Source organism: Lacerta agilis, chromosome 2 (assembly GCF_009819535.1).
Source record: "Lacerta agilis isolate rLacAgi1 chromosome 2, rLacAgi1.pri, whole genome shotgun sequence".
In the NCBI taxonomy this organism is placed as follows: Eukaryota; Metazoa; Chordata; class Lepidosauria; order Squamata; family Lacertidae; genus Lacerta; species Lacerta agilis.
The window spans coordinates 18,319,168-18,333,260 of NC_046313.1; the positions used below are offsets into that span (position 1 = coordinate 18,319,168).

The window sequence follows — 14,093 nt, forward strand, 5'->3', positions numbered from 1 at the left end:
TGTGCTGTCCCTTCAATTTCTTCCTTTTGAGCATCTGTATGAATGGAAGCTTTGAAGTTAGCCCAATGCGCACCTCACTGAGATTGATTGAAGATGCTATGGCCGCAGTAGGAGATGCCATTGCTCCACCTGTTTGATTCTGAAGCTGCTAACTTGCAGTCACGTTTTTAGTACGGGGAGTCCTAATGAGGAAGGTGATAAGCAAAACGTTCTCTTGCCGATAAAATACAATCTTGATGCAGCAGTGAGGTCTGAGAGGCCATAATTCTTCTCCTAGCAGGAGCACCTACTATGATTTGGAACAGGCATAGGCAAACTCGGCCCTCCAGATGTTTTGGGACTGCAGTTCCCATCATCCATGACCACTGGTCCTGTTAGCTAGGGATCATGGGGGTTGTAGTCCCAAAACATCTGGAGAGCCAAGTTTGTCTATGCCTGATTTGGAATGTGGTTGTCTGGGTGACATGGGTGCTCCATTGGTCCCCCACCATGAAATATATTACTACGGTCACTTAATCAGTGTGTGAGCAAAGAGCAGGGGTGGAGGCAGTGCCCTTTTCCATAATGTGCACAGCACCCTCTGTGCGTGGCTTCACATACCTTTGGATCTGGGCAACATACAAATCAATTAAATTATACTTAGCACCACACCAAAGATAATTTAGTCACATCCTGCTTCATAGAATCGGAGTGGAAAGTCACTGTAGAGATCACCTAGTTGAACCCCCTGCTCTCGTTGCAAGATCTGCATAGCAGGATGCAACCCTGCAGCAACCCTGGCAGATGGCTGTCCGGCTTTTGCAAAGAAGAGTCCATCCCTTCTTAAGGCAATCTGTTCCACTGTCCGCTTCCCCACGGTTTCTGCCTATTGGTCCTCATCCTGCTCTGTGGAGCTTGTGAGTTTCTGATTGGCCACTGTGGAGAAACATGATATAATTCTTCAAGGAAAAGGTATTTGTTCAGAACACTGGGCTGTCAGAAACACACACACACACACACACACACACACACACACACACCCCTCTTCTCTAAGCAACACAATTTTAAGATTGTAAGAAATTGCCTTGCTGAATCACACAAATGTCCTACTAATCCAGCACTCAGTTTCTGAGCCAGAGGCTTCAAGAAAGGTCACAGTACAGAGGTGGTGGTGATAACTGTGTCCTGTGTTGTTGGTCTCTGGTGTGTGGAATACCACCTTGATATATTTCTATACCAGTGTGGATTATAAATATGTAAACAAATAAATAGTATCAGAGATATAGTGCTTCTGAACATGGATATTCCACTTGGCTATACCATTGGTGGTCATATCCTTTGTGGATTTCAGTCTAACCCTTTTCAGAAACTACCTCTAAGTGGGGAAGTTGGTTTCTGTGCTGGAAAAATAGACTTTTCCTATAGTGGTGTCAGATACATGGCCCGGGATTCACCTAAGAAGTCCTGTTGGTGGAAAGCTTGCACAAGGACTTCTGCTTATGCAATGGGGTACCCCTGCAACTGAATTGGTTCAAGGGAGGTCAGGAGAACACCTGGAACTACGTGCTGTAGGTGGAGGGGGGGGTCATTTCATCTGGCAATCTGAAATGCGCTGACAGAGCATTCACCATAGCACAACACTGACTTCCGCCCATGGAGCCGTCACAATAACCGAGTAACAACAGTATAGTTACTGCATAGCGCTATGGTAATCTTACTCAACCCTCAGCTGCCACCTGACAGCATCTATTCCATAAGGCTGCCTCAGTGGGAGAGATGAGAAACAGCACTCATTCCATCAGCTTAGCCAAAAGACCGGCACCATCAGGCACCTCCTGCCCACGAAATGTTTTTATGCCAGCTGGCCCTTTATAAGAAGTTCTGTTTAAGAATGGATGCCTGGGTTTGCTTCTTTCCCACTTCCTGTCCCTTTTCTCTTGTGTGTCATGTTTATTAGATGGTGAGCCTGCAGCCTGGGACTATATTGTTTTATTGTACATAAGCCACCCTGAGGGTTTTCTTTTTCGTTAGCTGAAAAGCAGGTTAACAAATGCTCCGAATAAATAAACAACAATAAAATAATCTGTAGGTGCCCTTTCCACGTGCAAAAAAGAGGGAGAGGGTCAGCTCTTTTGCTTAGCAAGGTTTTGTGATGATCTGTAAATGCCCCTTTTTCTGAGAACTTCATGTGCAAAAAAAAAAGAGAGGAAGATTGACTCCTTTGCTTAGCTACGCTTTTGCAATAAAAGTTTTTCCCCTCTCCTTTTCTCTTTCTCTAAGGTTCCTTGGCAGTGTCTATTGCTGATATGACTGCACCTGTCGTGGGCTCATCTGGAGGCGTATACGCCCTGATATCTGCTCACCTAGCCAACATAGTAATGGTAAGTACTAGACTAAGTCGTGATAACAATTTGAGTTAGAGACCAGGAATGGCATGACTTCATTGGACGGAATTGCTGCTTTGAATCCAAGCTGCTCCAGTATTAGGAACAGCCAACTGCTGCGGTTGTTACTTTCTCTTCATTAAGCTTTTAAGAACATTAGAAGTGCCAGCGGACAATGGCCCATCTAGTCCGGCATCCTGTTCTCACGGTAGCCAACCAGATGCCTGCGGGAAGCCCCAAAGAAAGGGTCTTCAGCATTATTGGCTGCACCAAATTGCCTTCGCAAAGTATAGGCAGCAAAGACGAGAACCACAAACCCTTGTCTGAGTGTACGACCACAGCACAGAGCTATGAATTACAGACAAGGAATTAAGGGGGGAGGCTTCTGTGTTTAGGCTGACTTCCAGAAATGCTCCAGCTTTTGTCAGTGTTCCGTTTATGAATGAAAATGCAGGATGTTTGTGGAATGCTCTCCCCGGGAAGATTCGCCTGGCACCTTCATTATATATATATTTTAGGTGCCAGGTGAAAACGTTCCTCTTCAACCAGGCCTTTGGCTGATTAATATTCTACGTCCTTTTAAATGTGTTTGGGGTGGACTATTGTTTTGTTGTTTCTGTTTTAACTGTTTATTTGTGCTTCCCCCCCCTTGTATTTTTATCTTGTGAACCACCCTGAGATCTTTTGATGAAGGGTGGCAGATAAATCTAATAAAATTAATTAATTAATTAATCAGTGGGAACAGATTAGCGGACCAAACCCTGTAGCTCTGGTATGCCCACATGTCTGTTTCAAATTGTGCGAATTACTTTTGTCACCTTTCTGTTTCACACAAGTTTTCTTAGAGTGGCACATATGGTTATTCGTGTACAGCATCCCATCAAAAGCTTATACCGTAATAGATGTGTTAGTTTATGATGCCACAAGAGTCTATGTTGTTCATGCTTGGCTGTAGAATCTTCTCACATTACCCAGTTCTGGCATTTGAAACAAAGCGTCCTCACTTAATGCTGATGAGGGGAAATCTTCCATAATGAAAATGATCTTCTGCATTTGTTGCTGCATCCCATTTATGTCAGTGCTCATCTTTTCGTTAACGCTTTTTCGTTTGCTTGTGGGAGAAAAGGTTCGCTGGAATCTTTTTGCTTCCCTGAGTGCCTCTGGGTAGCTGCAAGAAATAAAAACGTCCTTGGCTGCAGAATGAAATGTTCCTGCAAATAAATAAACGAAGAGCAAGCAATAAGGCATTTCACCCGACGGGAAGTAATAAAGGGGGGGAAATAAACTAAATAAAGATGCATGAAAATAAAGAGTGGAGGAGAAAATGCAATATTTAATAGCAGCACCCTGAGCCTTTTGAGTATGTTACTTATCTCTGCGGAGAACTGCGTAAAAGAAAATTAGTTTAGAAGAAAAGAAGCAAAGGTTTGGGGGGGGGAGGTTGTTCAATGGCTGGAGTAATTTATAGACAAAACCCATGAGCACTGTAAGACACAGATGGGAGCATTCTCCAGCAATTTCCCTCACTGCCTGAATCATTAGCCTAGAGGCATATCTGCATGGTGGTCTTTGAGACTTGTCAGATTCATATCCAGGGCACAAATCACACTTCGCCACAGTCCATAGATGCTGGCACTCCTCTGTTCTGTACTACAGATGTGAAAGTGCTGGTGGGACCGCCGAGAGCCGTGTGGTTTTCTTAAATATGCATGATGTCAGTCCCACATTGCATCATGCCTGCTTCTTAGAGGTACCCTTCTCCATGGAGTCACATTCTAAACCTGATCTCCGTGGTTCCAAAAATAAAATCATCCTTATTAATATTTTGTTAGTTTACAGTATGTAGAGACTTAACAGAATATTCACAGCCTATCCATACCAATCCCAGTTTTTTTATAAAAAAAACACATCTGGAATTCATTCTTGATCATCATAATCTATTATTTGGACCCCACCCATCTGACTGGGTTGCCCCAGCCACTCTGGGCGGCTTCCAACATATATAAAAACATAATAAAACATTAAACCTTAAAAAGCTTCTCTATGCAGGGCTGCCCCCAGGTGTCTTCTAAAGGTTATATAGTTACTTATCTCCTTGACATCTGATGGGAGCGTGTTCCACAGGGTGGGCACCGCTACCAAGAAGGCCCTCTGCCTGGTTCCGTGCAACCTCACTTCTCGCAGGGAGGGAACCGCCAAAAGGCCCTCGGAGCTGGACCTCAGTGTCCAGTACAAATGATATGGGGGTGTTCTTGCTGTGTTCTTCCTCAGCAAAATATTAACAAATATTTTTACTTCATTATTATTGCTATTAATAATTATTATTTTATTAATCACCTTCTACACAAACACCTCGAGCTGATTGATGTACTGAGTACTGAGACAGGAAGAGCAGACAAGGACTTCCTCACAGTCTCATGGTGGCCTTTGCAGAGATCTCCTTGATTAGAGTTTATTTTTGTATGGGATTTGCATGGTGTGGCGATGTATCTCCCTTTCTTTCGCGAGACCTTGAATGCTGTTATGGGTGAACAATGCAAAGATAGTCAATGAGTTTGTAATAGTTCTTGTTGCAAAATGAAATATATTGCAAAATACATTGCAAAATGAAATGAAAACTTGTTTTAAAAAAGCTCACAAAAAACAGATACAATAAAAACAAAGCAATACAATACAAAATAGACACCCATGGCACAGGCCCATTTATACAACTGGGAAAGCCTGTAGGAACAAAAAATATATTCAACTGTTTCCAGAAACTGCAGAGTGAACCTGTCACCTCTCAACAGAAATGCTATTCCACAGAATGGGGCAACCACCCTGAAAGCCCTTCATAGAGTTATTGTAGAGCAAGCTTCTGAGATATTTGAAACTTGTAGGATAAAGACTCCCATAGTGGCCTACTGGGTATATAGGGGATAAGTCAGTCTCCCAAGTAACTTTAAGTGTATCACCAGAAATTCTGGCCATTCTCAGTTTAATAAAACATGTTTTGTTTGGTTCTATAACTATAATCTCCCAGATCTTGCTAATTCACCAACATTTGGTATTTCAAAGTCTTTCCTGGGCCAAATTAAGTGCAATATATTTGCAGTGATACGCTTTGAATAAAATCCCGATCTTTCATTTTTGCAAGATCTTAAAAAACTAAAGGAAAGTCCTGTAAGCAAAAACCTGCTATAGTACAACTAACATGCATGACTTCTACCAGGTATGTTTGTATTTGAGGGCAGACCCACTAGATGTGAATGTAAGTTCCCTTCCCACGACATCCTTTCCAGCAAATACTCCTGATCCCATAATCTTTCGTAATCTCTGCGGGATATAAAACTATCCAGAAATAACCTTATACTAAGACTATTCCATTGTCATTCTAACGGAGAAGCCAGCCCTGCAAAATATTTTCAATCACCTGTAGACCTGAATTCTTTTGCTGTTTTTGCCAACTGTTATTTCCAGTTCTGTTGTGGTTTGTTACAAATTTTGTAGACCTTAAAAGCATTGCCCTGAACTAGCTTTATGAAAATCCTTTTCCTCAAAGACAGTTGTCCTAAGTTTGCGAACATGTATTCCACCCCACCCCCACCCCGAGTGATCAGATGCAGAGATGTTTTTGTAAAACCCAGCTGTTGTTTTCAATTGCAAATGTATTTTGAAATTGGGCAAGCGAAACTTAACGGTTGGGAAAATTAGAAACTGAGACTAAAATTGGAAGATTCATCCATCCTAAAATGAACCCAAACATATAATATTTGAACTCCCTGATAGTCAACTACCATGGCTAAGGATCAGCTCGGCTGCTAACCAAGACTTTGGCTGTGTATTGTAGACATATACAAAGCTCTGTGACACATTTGGAGCCTGCCTATAATGTTTGTGCTGCTCTCATCTTCACATTTTTTTAGGGACCTGTTAGGGAGTCTTCAGAGGTCGACAAATGCTGGAAAGGCTCACAAAAAAAGCATCTCTTGCCATCTGCTTATCTGACTTACGGTATCTTCACATTCCCTGGGGACTATTAACACGAAACACCTGGCACTGAACAACTAATTGCACCCCAACTGTGTTCATCTGCCCCCATAGAAAGAGGGAGATTAAAACTGTCCTCTCGGGAGGAAGAAGGAGAGGAAGTGAGGAGATTTGGATAAAGTTATAAAACTGTCAGGGCTTGTGCAATAAAAAAAGGAAATTGAAGAACTCATCAGATCTATGTCCATGAGTGTGTGTGCATCTTGTCAGACCCCACCCCCAGAGTGCACATAAAATTTATTGATTTTTCATCTCTGGGTTCTTAAGCTCAGATTTATTGATCTGTAATATTTTGCTTGGTTAGCCCTCGCATCTTACCCAGAGCTTTGTTCATAAAAGAAAAATGAGTCTACCACAGGCCTAGCCAGAGACTTTAAAGTTTTGTGAAGTGCCTTGTGAAAAAATTTCTGGGGTGATGATTTGTCACATCTGTATTACTAGGTTGTTGGGTTTTGTTTTGTTTTTTTGTTCTGAAGCCAAGCCTGTTTCAGTGTACTCTGTGCTCACAGTAGATGCTCTGATTCATGACTTTGTTTTTTTAACTAGAACCCTGAGATCCATCAATGAGGCCTGGTGCAAAATACATAAGATTAAAGGAATGTTGAGTGTCAGAACTGAACAGTCCTTAGGCATATAGTTAGTATTAAAGAACAGGGTACCTCTAAGCATATTCTGAGCCTAGGAATTTGTGTACAGTACCAGAACTAACCTCATAGTCCTTTCACACAACACTCTGCTCCTGGTTAGCTTTCTTCATTTCAACACTCCCATTCAGGTGGGAAAAGTTATGTTGTTGTTGCCACGGCTGATCGTTTGAGAGCCAGAAACCCTTGCCGGTGTTCTATAAAGCACCCGCAGATCTAGAAGTAAATCCTGAGCTACCTTCTAACCATCCCAGTTGAATGCCACCCTGAGCTCCTTGGAGGAAGGACAGGATAAAAATAAAAAAGCCAACTTGTTTCATGACATTGGTAATTTCCCCATAAATTGGTGGCATGAGCTCCCAGGCCTGGATTTTCCAGCATACATATATTGAAACAATGAACATGAGAGGTTGACGTTTGTTTTGAAGGATTCTTAAAAATGCAAGCAATAATGTAAAGGAATCTGCAATCCACATACTGAATTCTGCAATCAGAATTGCAGAAGATCCATGCCTTTGGTGGTGACACCTAGCAAATTCTTCCCTGTTCTGTTGGTATCTTCTGGCATTTCTGTGTCTGTTAATAGACTGAGTATAACTGATTCTTACAGAGGGCCTTTCAGAAATGCAGCTTGGGTAGTTCTGGTGCCAGTTCTATTGAAAAGAGTTATACTCATTTTGCTGGAAGGAGTGTATGGCAATCTCAAGCTATAGTCCATTGTTGCTGGTTTATGGTTTGCAGCTGTCTTTTAAATCAGTGCAATGGGGAGTGGACAATGTAGTTGATTGTTGCAGCAGCAGCAGTGCAATTAGTGAAGGGCTGGAGGAGATGAAGGGAGCCAGGGAAAAAGGATGGAGGGTTCCAGTGGTAAGTGGAAAGATGTTACCTGACAGTCAGGTCCACCCATAGATAAACAACAGATCTACCTGCTGGGAAACAATGGAGCAACAGACCTAGACTACAAGCTTATCAGAGGCCAGGTCTACCCAGGCCTCAACACAGCTCAGTCTCCAGATCTACCAGAAATGATAGACCTGTTTTCTGATGCTAGTTATACATGTTTGTTTGTTTGTTTGTTTGTTTGTTTGTTTGTTTGTAGAATTTGCTTTGCTAACACCCCACCCTGGAAAAATCCCTATGGCTTGTTCAACTTTCCTGATCCACTGAAATTATTGAGAATCAACACTCAAGAAGCTTGCCTTTGGATCAGCCAATATTTTGTGGCATTGCCTAGTGTCAAGGACAAACAGATGGTAGCATTGATTTCTGTCGGAGAAAAGAAAGCTGGGTGCTTCAAGTCTTAGCTCCTGATCTTTAAATATATTGAGGTTACTAACTCTGGATTTGTCTGTTTTCTGTTATGTTGCTCAGCACTGCAACGTATGTTCTGCTGGCCGATGTTTTAGAGATACACATAATATAAAGTGGTAGAAGAGATAGATATTTAAGACTGCAATCTTATACAACTTTGCCTCATTGAAGTCAGTGAGGCTTACTTTCAAATAGCCATGCATAGGGTTGAGAATTTCTCTCTTTCTGATACCAATTCCAACATGTATTTCTTTGATGCCGCATAATAACTAAATGAGAAATTCTCCTCTGCATCGGAGCAAGTTACGAGCTGGAATGTTCATTTCTCTTTCTTCCCTTACAGTTTGCAATTTCCCTAAATAATGGGCAATAATGATCTCGCAGTTGTAGCTTTTCCTGGATACATTCTCACAAGGTCACAGATATAATTAGTGGCAATTTTCACAATCACTGGAGCTGGCTGTAGGGGCAGGGGATGGATCACAAGTAGCACAGCTGATGTGTAATAACTGCTCACTTGTCACAGTTGAATTCAGATTTCACTGCGCTATAGAATATGTGTGCAAGATACATCTAAATAAGGGGACAGAGGATCAGGCACTGTGTTATGTATGATGTGTTATTTAATACCCAAAGGAGCCTGCCGTGTTTTGACAGGTAGAATTCTTTTGCTGAGCTGACCAACAGAAAATGCTATCAATGTACAAGCCTGATGAATAAACATTTCTGATGCTACCCCAGTCATAATCCATGCTGAAGATTGTCAGCATGATTGCATACTCTGGAAAGGCTATGCTGTAAAGCACCTCTAGTTATTGCCTTGGCATGCAAATATTGAACATGTGATGAAGTGAGTGCTTTCTTACCTAAATACCTATTCAGCAAAGTGCCTTAACTACATCTGTAAGGTCATTATCCATTCTAACCCATCATCTCTGTGCTTAAATATTAGTCTTTCCTTCGGTCTCTCTTCCTGGAGAACTGAGCTCGTCCTCTAAATTTTGCAGGTTGCATTACTTTTCAGCAGGGCTCTCTTATTGATCCTCCACTACTTCTAAGCTGTGTGCCACAAGGTCTTTCCAATTTCCTGCTTAGGAAAGCACAGTGTATGCTTGAGGTTGTTCCTTTTCTTTCAAGTGGGAAGGTAGATGGGAGAGAGAGCAACATGTAACAGATTGAAAAGGAGAGATATTTGCATAGACTGACGATATCAGTCCCATTAAAGATGCTCTATATAAAAATGCTGTTCTGTCCATAAAAGGAAACACAGAATAATGTATTTTAAAAATAAAAAATAAAAAACCCATTTGGGGCAGATAGGGATTGGGGACAAATGTGATGTTGTTTGCATTTTAATGAAAATCTACCTGATTTGCCCTTCTCAGACCCTTATATGAACTGAAGCACAAATGTCCTTTGAAATTTTTACTTCTCCAGTTTTGTGCTGCAGTTGCCCAGCCAATGTGCACAAAATGCATATATTAGTGAGTATATATTGGGTACAATTGCTTGTGAAAATACATAGAATCTTGAAAGTGGCATACAAGAAATGTGTTTATTAGGAGAAATTTTGCATTAAGTTGCTGCTAAAGTTTCATTAGGAACTTTTTCCTAAATTGCAGATTGCTGCAGGCATGTGAACTGAAAAATGAGAAACAGGGAGAAATTGAAATTGACAGATTCAACCATACCTAAGGGCAAGAGTCTCATATTTGAATCTCTATTCTGTTGCAGCAGAGTCCTCCTTCTTTTCATCTGTGAAATTGTTAAAGAGTAGACGACAAATTTACCATTGCATTCAAAACCCCATGCAATTATGCAGTGTTGTGTGCTGCAGGGGGGATTAAACTGGCATTCCCCTCCCGTTTGTTTTAAAACATCTCCCTCTTCTGGCCAGCATTGCTGCTGACTTAAGAAGCAGGCGGAATTGATTGGCTTCAGAAAGCTAATCTTTGATTTTGTTTCTCTCTGCCCTGAAGCCCAGTGAATTGAGAGTATACCAAAAGGCTGCAGAAGCTGCAGGGAAGCTAGTTCGCTGGCATTGGGTGGGAGGGGGTAGGAGAGAGCCCACTGGGTACTTTAGATTCATACCTACCTCCAGATTCTCAGCATGTGAAACACTTAATTTGAGATTGTTGACTCCACTCTCCTCTCTTTCCCCCAGAACTGGTCTGGAATGAAGTGCCAATTCAAGCTGTTGCGCATGGCTGTTGCCTTGATCTGTAGTAAGTATCCTCATATGCATGATATGTGCCTAGGTTGTTGTCATTTTAAATTCATCTTTACTGCACCTCCTTTTAGGATCTAAATGTCCCACACATTTCCCATCTAAGTAGCCTTCTTATCTGTAAATTGCATTGACACATTGGGAGGCATAATATTGACGCGGGTGGTGCTGGGGTCTAAATCACTGAGCCTCTTGGGCTTGCCGATCAAAAGGTCGGCAGTTCGAATCCCTGCGGCTGGGTGAGCTCCCATTGCTCTGTCCCGGCTTCTGCCCACCTAGCAGTTTGAAAGCATGCCAGTGCAAGTAGATAAATAGGTACCGCTGTGGCAGGAAGGTAAACGGCGTTTCTGTGCGCTCTGGTTTCCGCCATGGTGTTGTGCCAGAAACGGTTTACTCATGCTGGCCACATGACCCAGAAAGCTGTATGTGGACAAACACCGGCTCCCTCGGCCTAAAGTGAGATGAGCGCCACAACCCCATAGTTGCCTTTGACTGGACTTAACTGTCCAGGAGTCATTTGCCTTTTTAAACCTTTTATTGGCTGTAGTACAGGTGAAACTCGAAAAATTAGAATATCGTGGAAAAGTCCATTTATGTAAGCAATTGTTTTTATTAACTACTGGAGTTTAATATATGAGATAGACTCATGACATGCAAAGCGAGATATGTCAAGCCTTTATTTGTTATAATTGTGATGATTATGGCGTACAGCTGATGAAAACCCCAAAGTTGAAATTGTTAATTTGGGGTTCTCATCAGCTGTACGCCATAATCATCACAATTATAACAAATAAAGGCTTGACATATCTCGCTTTGCATGTCATGAGTCTATCTCATACATTAGTTTCACCTTTTAAGTTGAATTACTGAAAGAAATGAACCTTTCCACGATATTCTAATTTTTCGAGTTTCACGTGTAGTCATTATCACTCGTTTTGGTTCTGGCCCTGCAAAGAGTGAAGCACACATCTGGATCGGAGAGTTTCGTGCTTCTTGGGGGCAAATGCAACCTTATGAACCATACGGGGCAGTCGCCAAAACCAGCATTCCTGTGTCGAGCTCTCTCCCATTAGCCTCTGTAACATTCTGTACAGTACAGTTCTGTTCCCGGTGTCATGATGGCATCCTCTTCTTCTCCTTTTTGAAAGATGGTTATTGATTTTGGGGAATAGAAAATTGTTCAAACAACTTAAGTCAAGAGCTGGAAGCATCTGCTTCAGCTATGATGACAACCTCGCTTCATCGCGAGGATGCCAGCAGGGAAACAGACTGTATGGCTGACTTATCGCAACGTTTTCCAGGTGTAATTGCTTGTTATATGAGAAAATGGCAGGTAGGTGTGCTGCTTTTGGTAGCTGCCCCATGTTGCACACAGTGCTTGTTATGCCCTTGGTTGCTGCTGTCAAACTGAACCTCTTCAGGGTGTGCAGAGGAACCAAGTTTGTTTATTTGTTTGTTTGTCTGTTTATATCCTATCCTGCCTTTCCTCCCAGGAGCCCAGGCCAGCAAACAACAGAGCAGAAAGCCTATGCAATTGGAAGTAAAATAAAAACAGTAATTGAGAACAATTTGAAACTTTGCCTGGGGTATGGCATACATGATGAAGTTAACAAATCTGGTGAAAAGGGGAGACTGCAAGAAAACATTTTTACATGGAGCAACAGTGTTTGTTTATATTCAAGTGCAAAACTTTGTGAACCCATCAATGTTCTTCACTGAGGAAATTTCAAAGTAGCAAGTACAGATGAAATGGTACAATAAGTGGGGAAGTGATACCTTTTTTTTGCTTTAGGATTTGTAGAAATATTTAAATGTTCGATGTAGCTATTTACAGAAATATTAAAACTGGGTTCATAATAGTATTATAAGGATCTTATCGTAGCAAACAAAATGTTGCACAACAGTGCACAATTATATTTAAACACTTTGGATTTTCTCATTGATCATTATGAAAAATAATAATTTCAAAACAGAACTGCCAAAATATATTGAAATACCTGGAAAACAACCTAGAAGCACTTTAAAGACCAGTGACCTCTCATTTCTCCTCTCTTCCAGTGAGCTTTGAATTTGGAAGAGCTGTGTGGCTGAGGTTCTACCCATCCGCTTACCCTCCATGCCCACACCCAAGTTTTGTCGCCCACCTTGGGGGCGTTGCTGTTGGGATCACCCTAGGCGTAGTCATCCTAAGGAACTATGAGCAGAGACTCCAAGACCAGTCCTTATGGTGGATCTTTGTCTCCATGTACGTGGTGTTTGTTCTCTTTGCCATCTTCTGGAACATTTTCGCCTATAGCCTGTTGGACCTGAAACTACCTCCACCTCCTTGAGATCCTGGGTCGAGGGACTCTCAAGGACAAACGGATAACTTCCCATCTGCCAGCTCCATTTCAAGGGCGGGGGTTGGGGTGAGGTGGGGTGGGATTGAAACGGAGGGTTTATTTTTGTATGAATATCACAGGATATAAGCAAATCCATCTTCTGAAATGGCACAAGTTGAGGGGGGACTATATGCTGCATGGCTAGGATGTGACCATATTATTGGAAAACGGTGACCTAAGCAGGGACTGGCCAATAGAAACTTGTTTGGAAGAAGATTTGGGCATGGAGATTTGCAGGTATCGCCGTAGTCCATAAGGACCAGGCCTTGTATCCGTTGATCATGCAAGTAGCTTGGTGTTGCTTTCATGATTAAAAGGCTGACAATTCAGCCCTATATTTGTGTAACAGGACACTTAACACCACATACTGGTGAATGCTAATGCACATAGTGAAATTTTGTTTGGGTTGCCTACATTTTTCCAGGTTAATCTTCTACCATACTCTTAATTTACAATAGCCATCCATCAGGCTATGAGGGAAAAGCTCTTCCTTCCTTTAACTAAAAGGGCACTCAGCCAAGGATGCTTGGCTTGACGGGTCAGGCTGTTCTTTAGTGCCACTGCTGATGCCCAGTAAACATGGACAGTTCCTCAAGTCTGCTGTCTTGTTAAGAGGAGCAAGTCTTACAGAAATCTTCCAGGGGGTTCAGCGTATATGGGTTCACAACTTGCCAGTGGTAGAGGCCACTTCTCAACTAAAGGACAAACCAAATTGCACAGAAAGATTTGAAAGTGCTTTAACCTGGTTGCTAAATACGACTGCATATTTAATTAGATATTCACAGTTTGTGACTGGGTTTTCATTCTTGAATACTTTGCGGACCACTTGAATATTTTGTATTTTTTTGTGGACAATCATGCTATTTTCTTCTGGCCTCTTATTTTCTTCCTTGGTCCTACACATTCTTTAAAAAAGCAAGTTCTGCTTGCTGACTGGGAAGGGGTTGCTAGATGTTTCTTATTTCAATCATGCTATTCCAGAACATTTCAGCGCACAGAGCATATAATGGATGTTTCATCTCCCGTCTATAGCACTGGACAAGGCAAGAGACCACAACTCTACAGCCCCTTTGATTTTTGGGGCGTTGTTCTTGCAACCTAGGGAGACATATGCAGTCACATCCCTAACAAACATTTC

General features: G+C 41.9%; 1 protein-coding gene across 8 annotated transcripts in view; it reads left to right on the forward strand.

The window, feature by feature from the left end:
* Positions 1 to 13,830, forward strand: part of RHBDL3 (rhomboid like 3) — a 121,418-nt gene extending 107,588 nt beyond the window's left edge. For all 8 annotated transcript variants that reach the window (XM_033138759.1, XM_033138763.1, XM_033138761.1 and 5 more), the window contains 3 exons: positions 2,260 to 2,360; positions 10,512 to 10,572; positions 12,633 to 13,830. In XM_033138759.1, the coding sequence (XP_032994650.1) occupies positions 2,260 to 2,360; positions 10,512 to 10,572; positions 12,633 to 12,904 (434 nt within the window). In that variant the 3' untranslated portion in view covers positions 12,905 to 13,830. The remainder of the gene's footprint in view (positions 1 to 2,259; positions 2,361 to 10,511; positions 10,573 to 12,632) is intronic.
* The last annotated feature ends 263 nt before the right edge of the window (positions 13,831 to 14,093 follow it).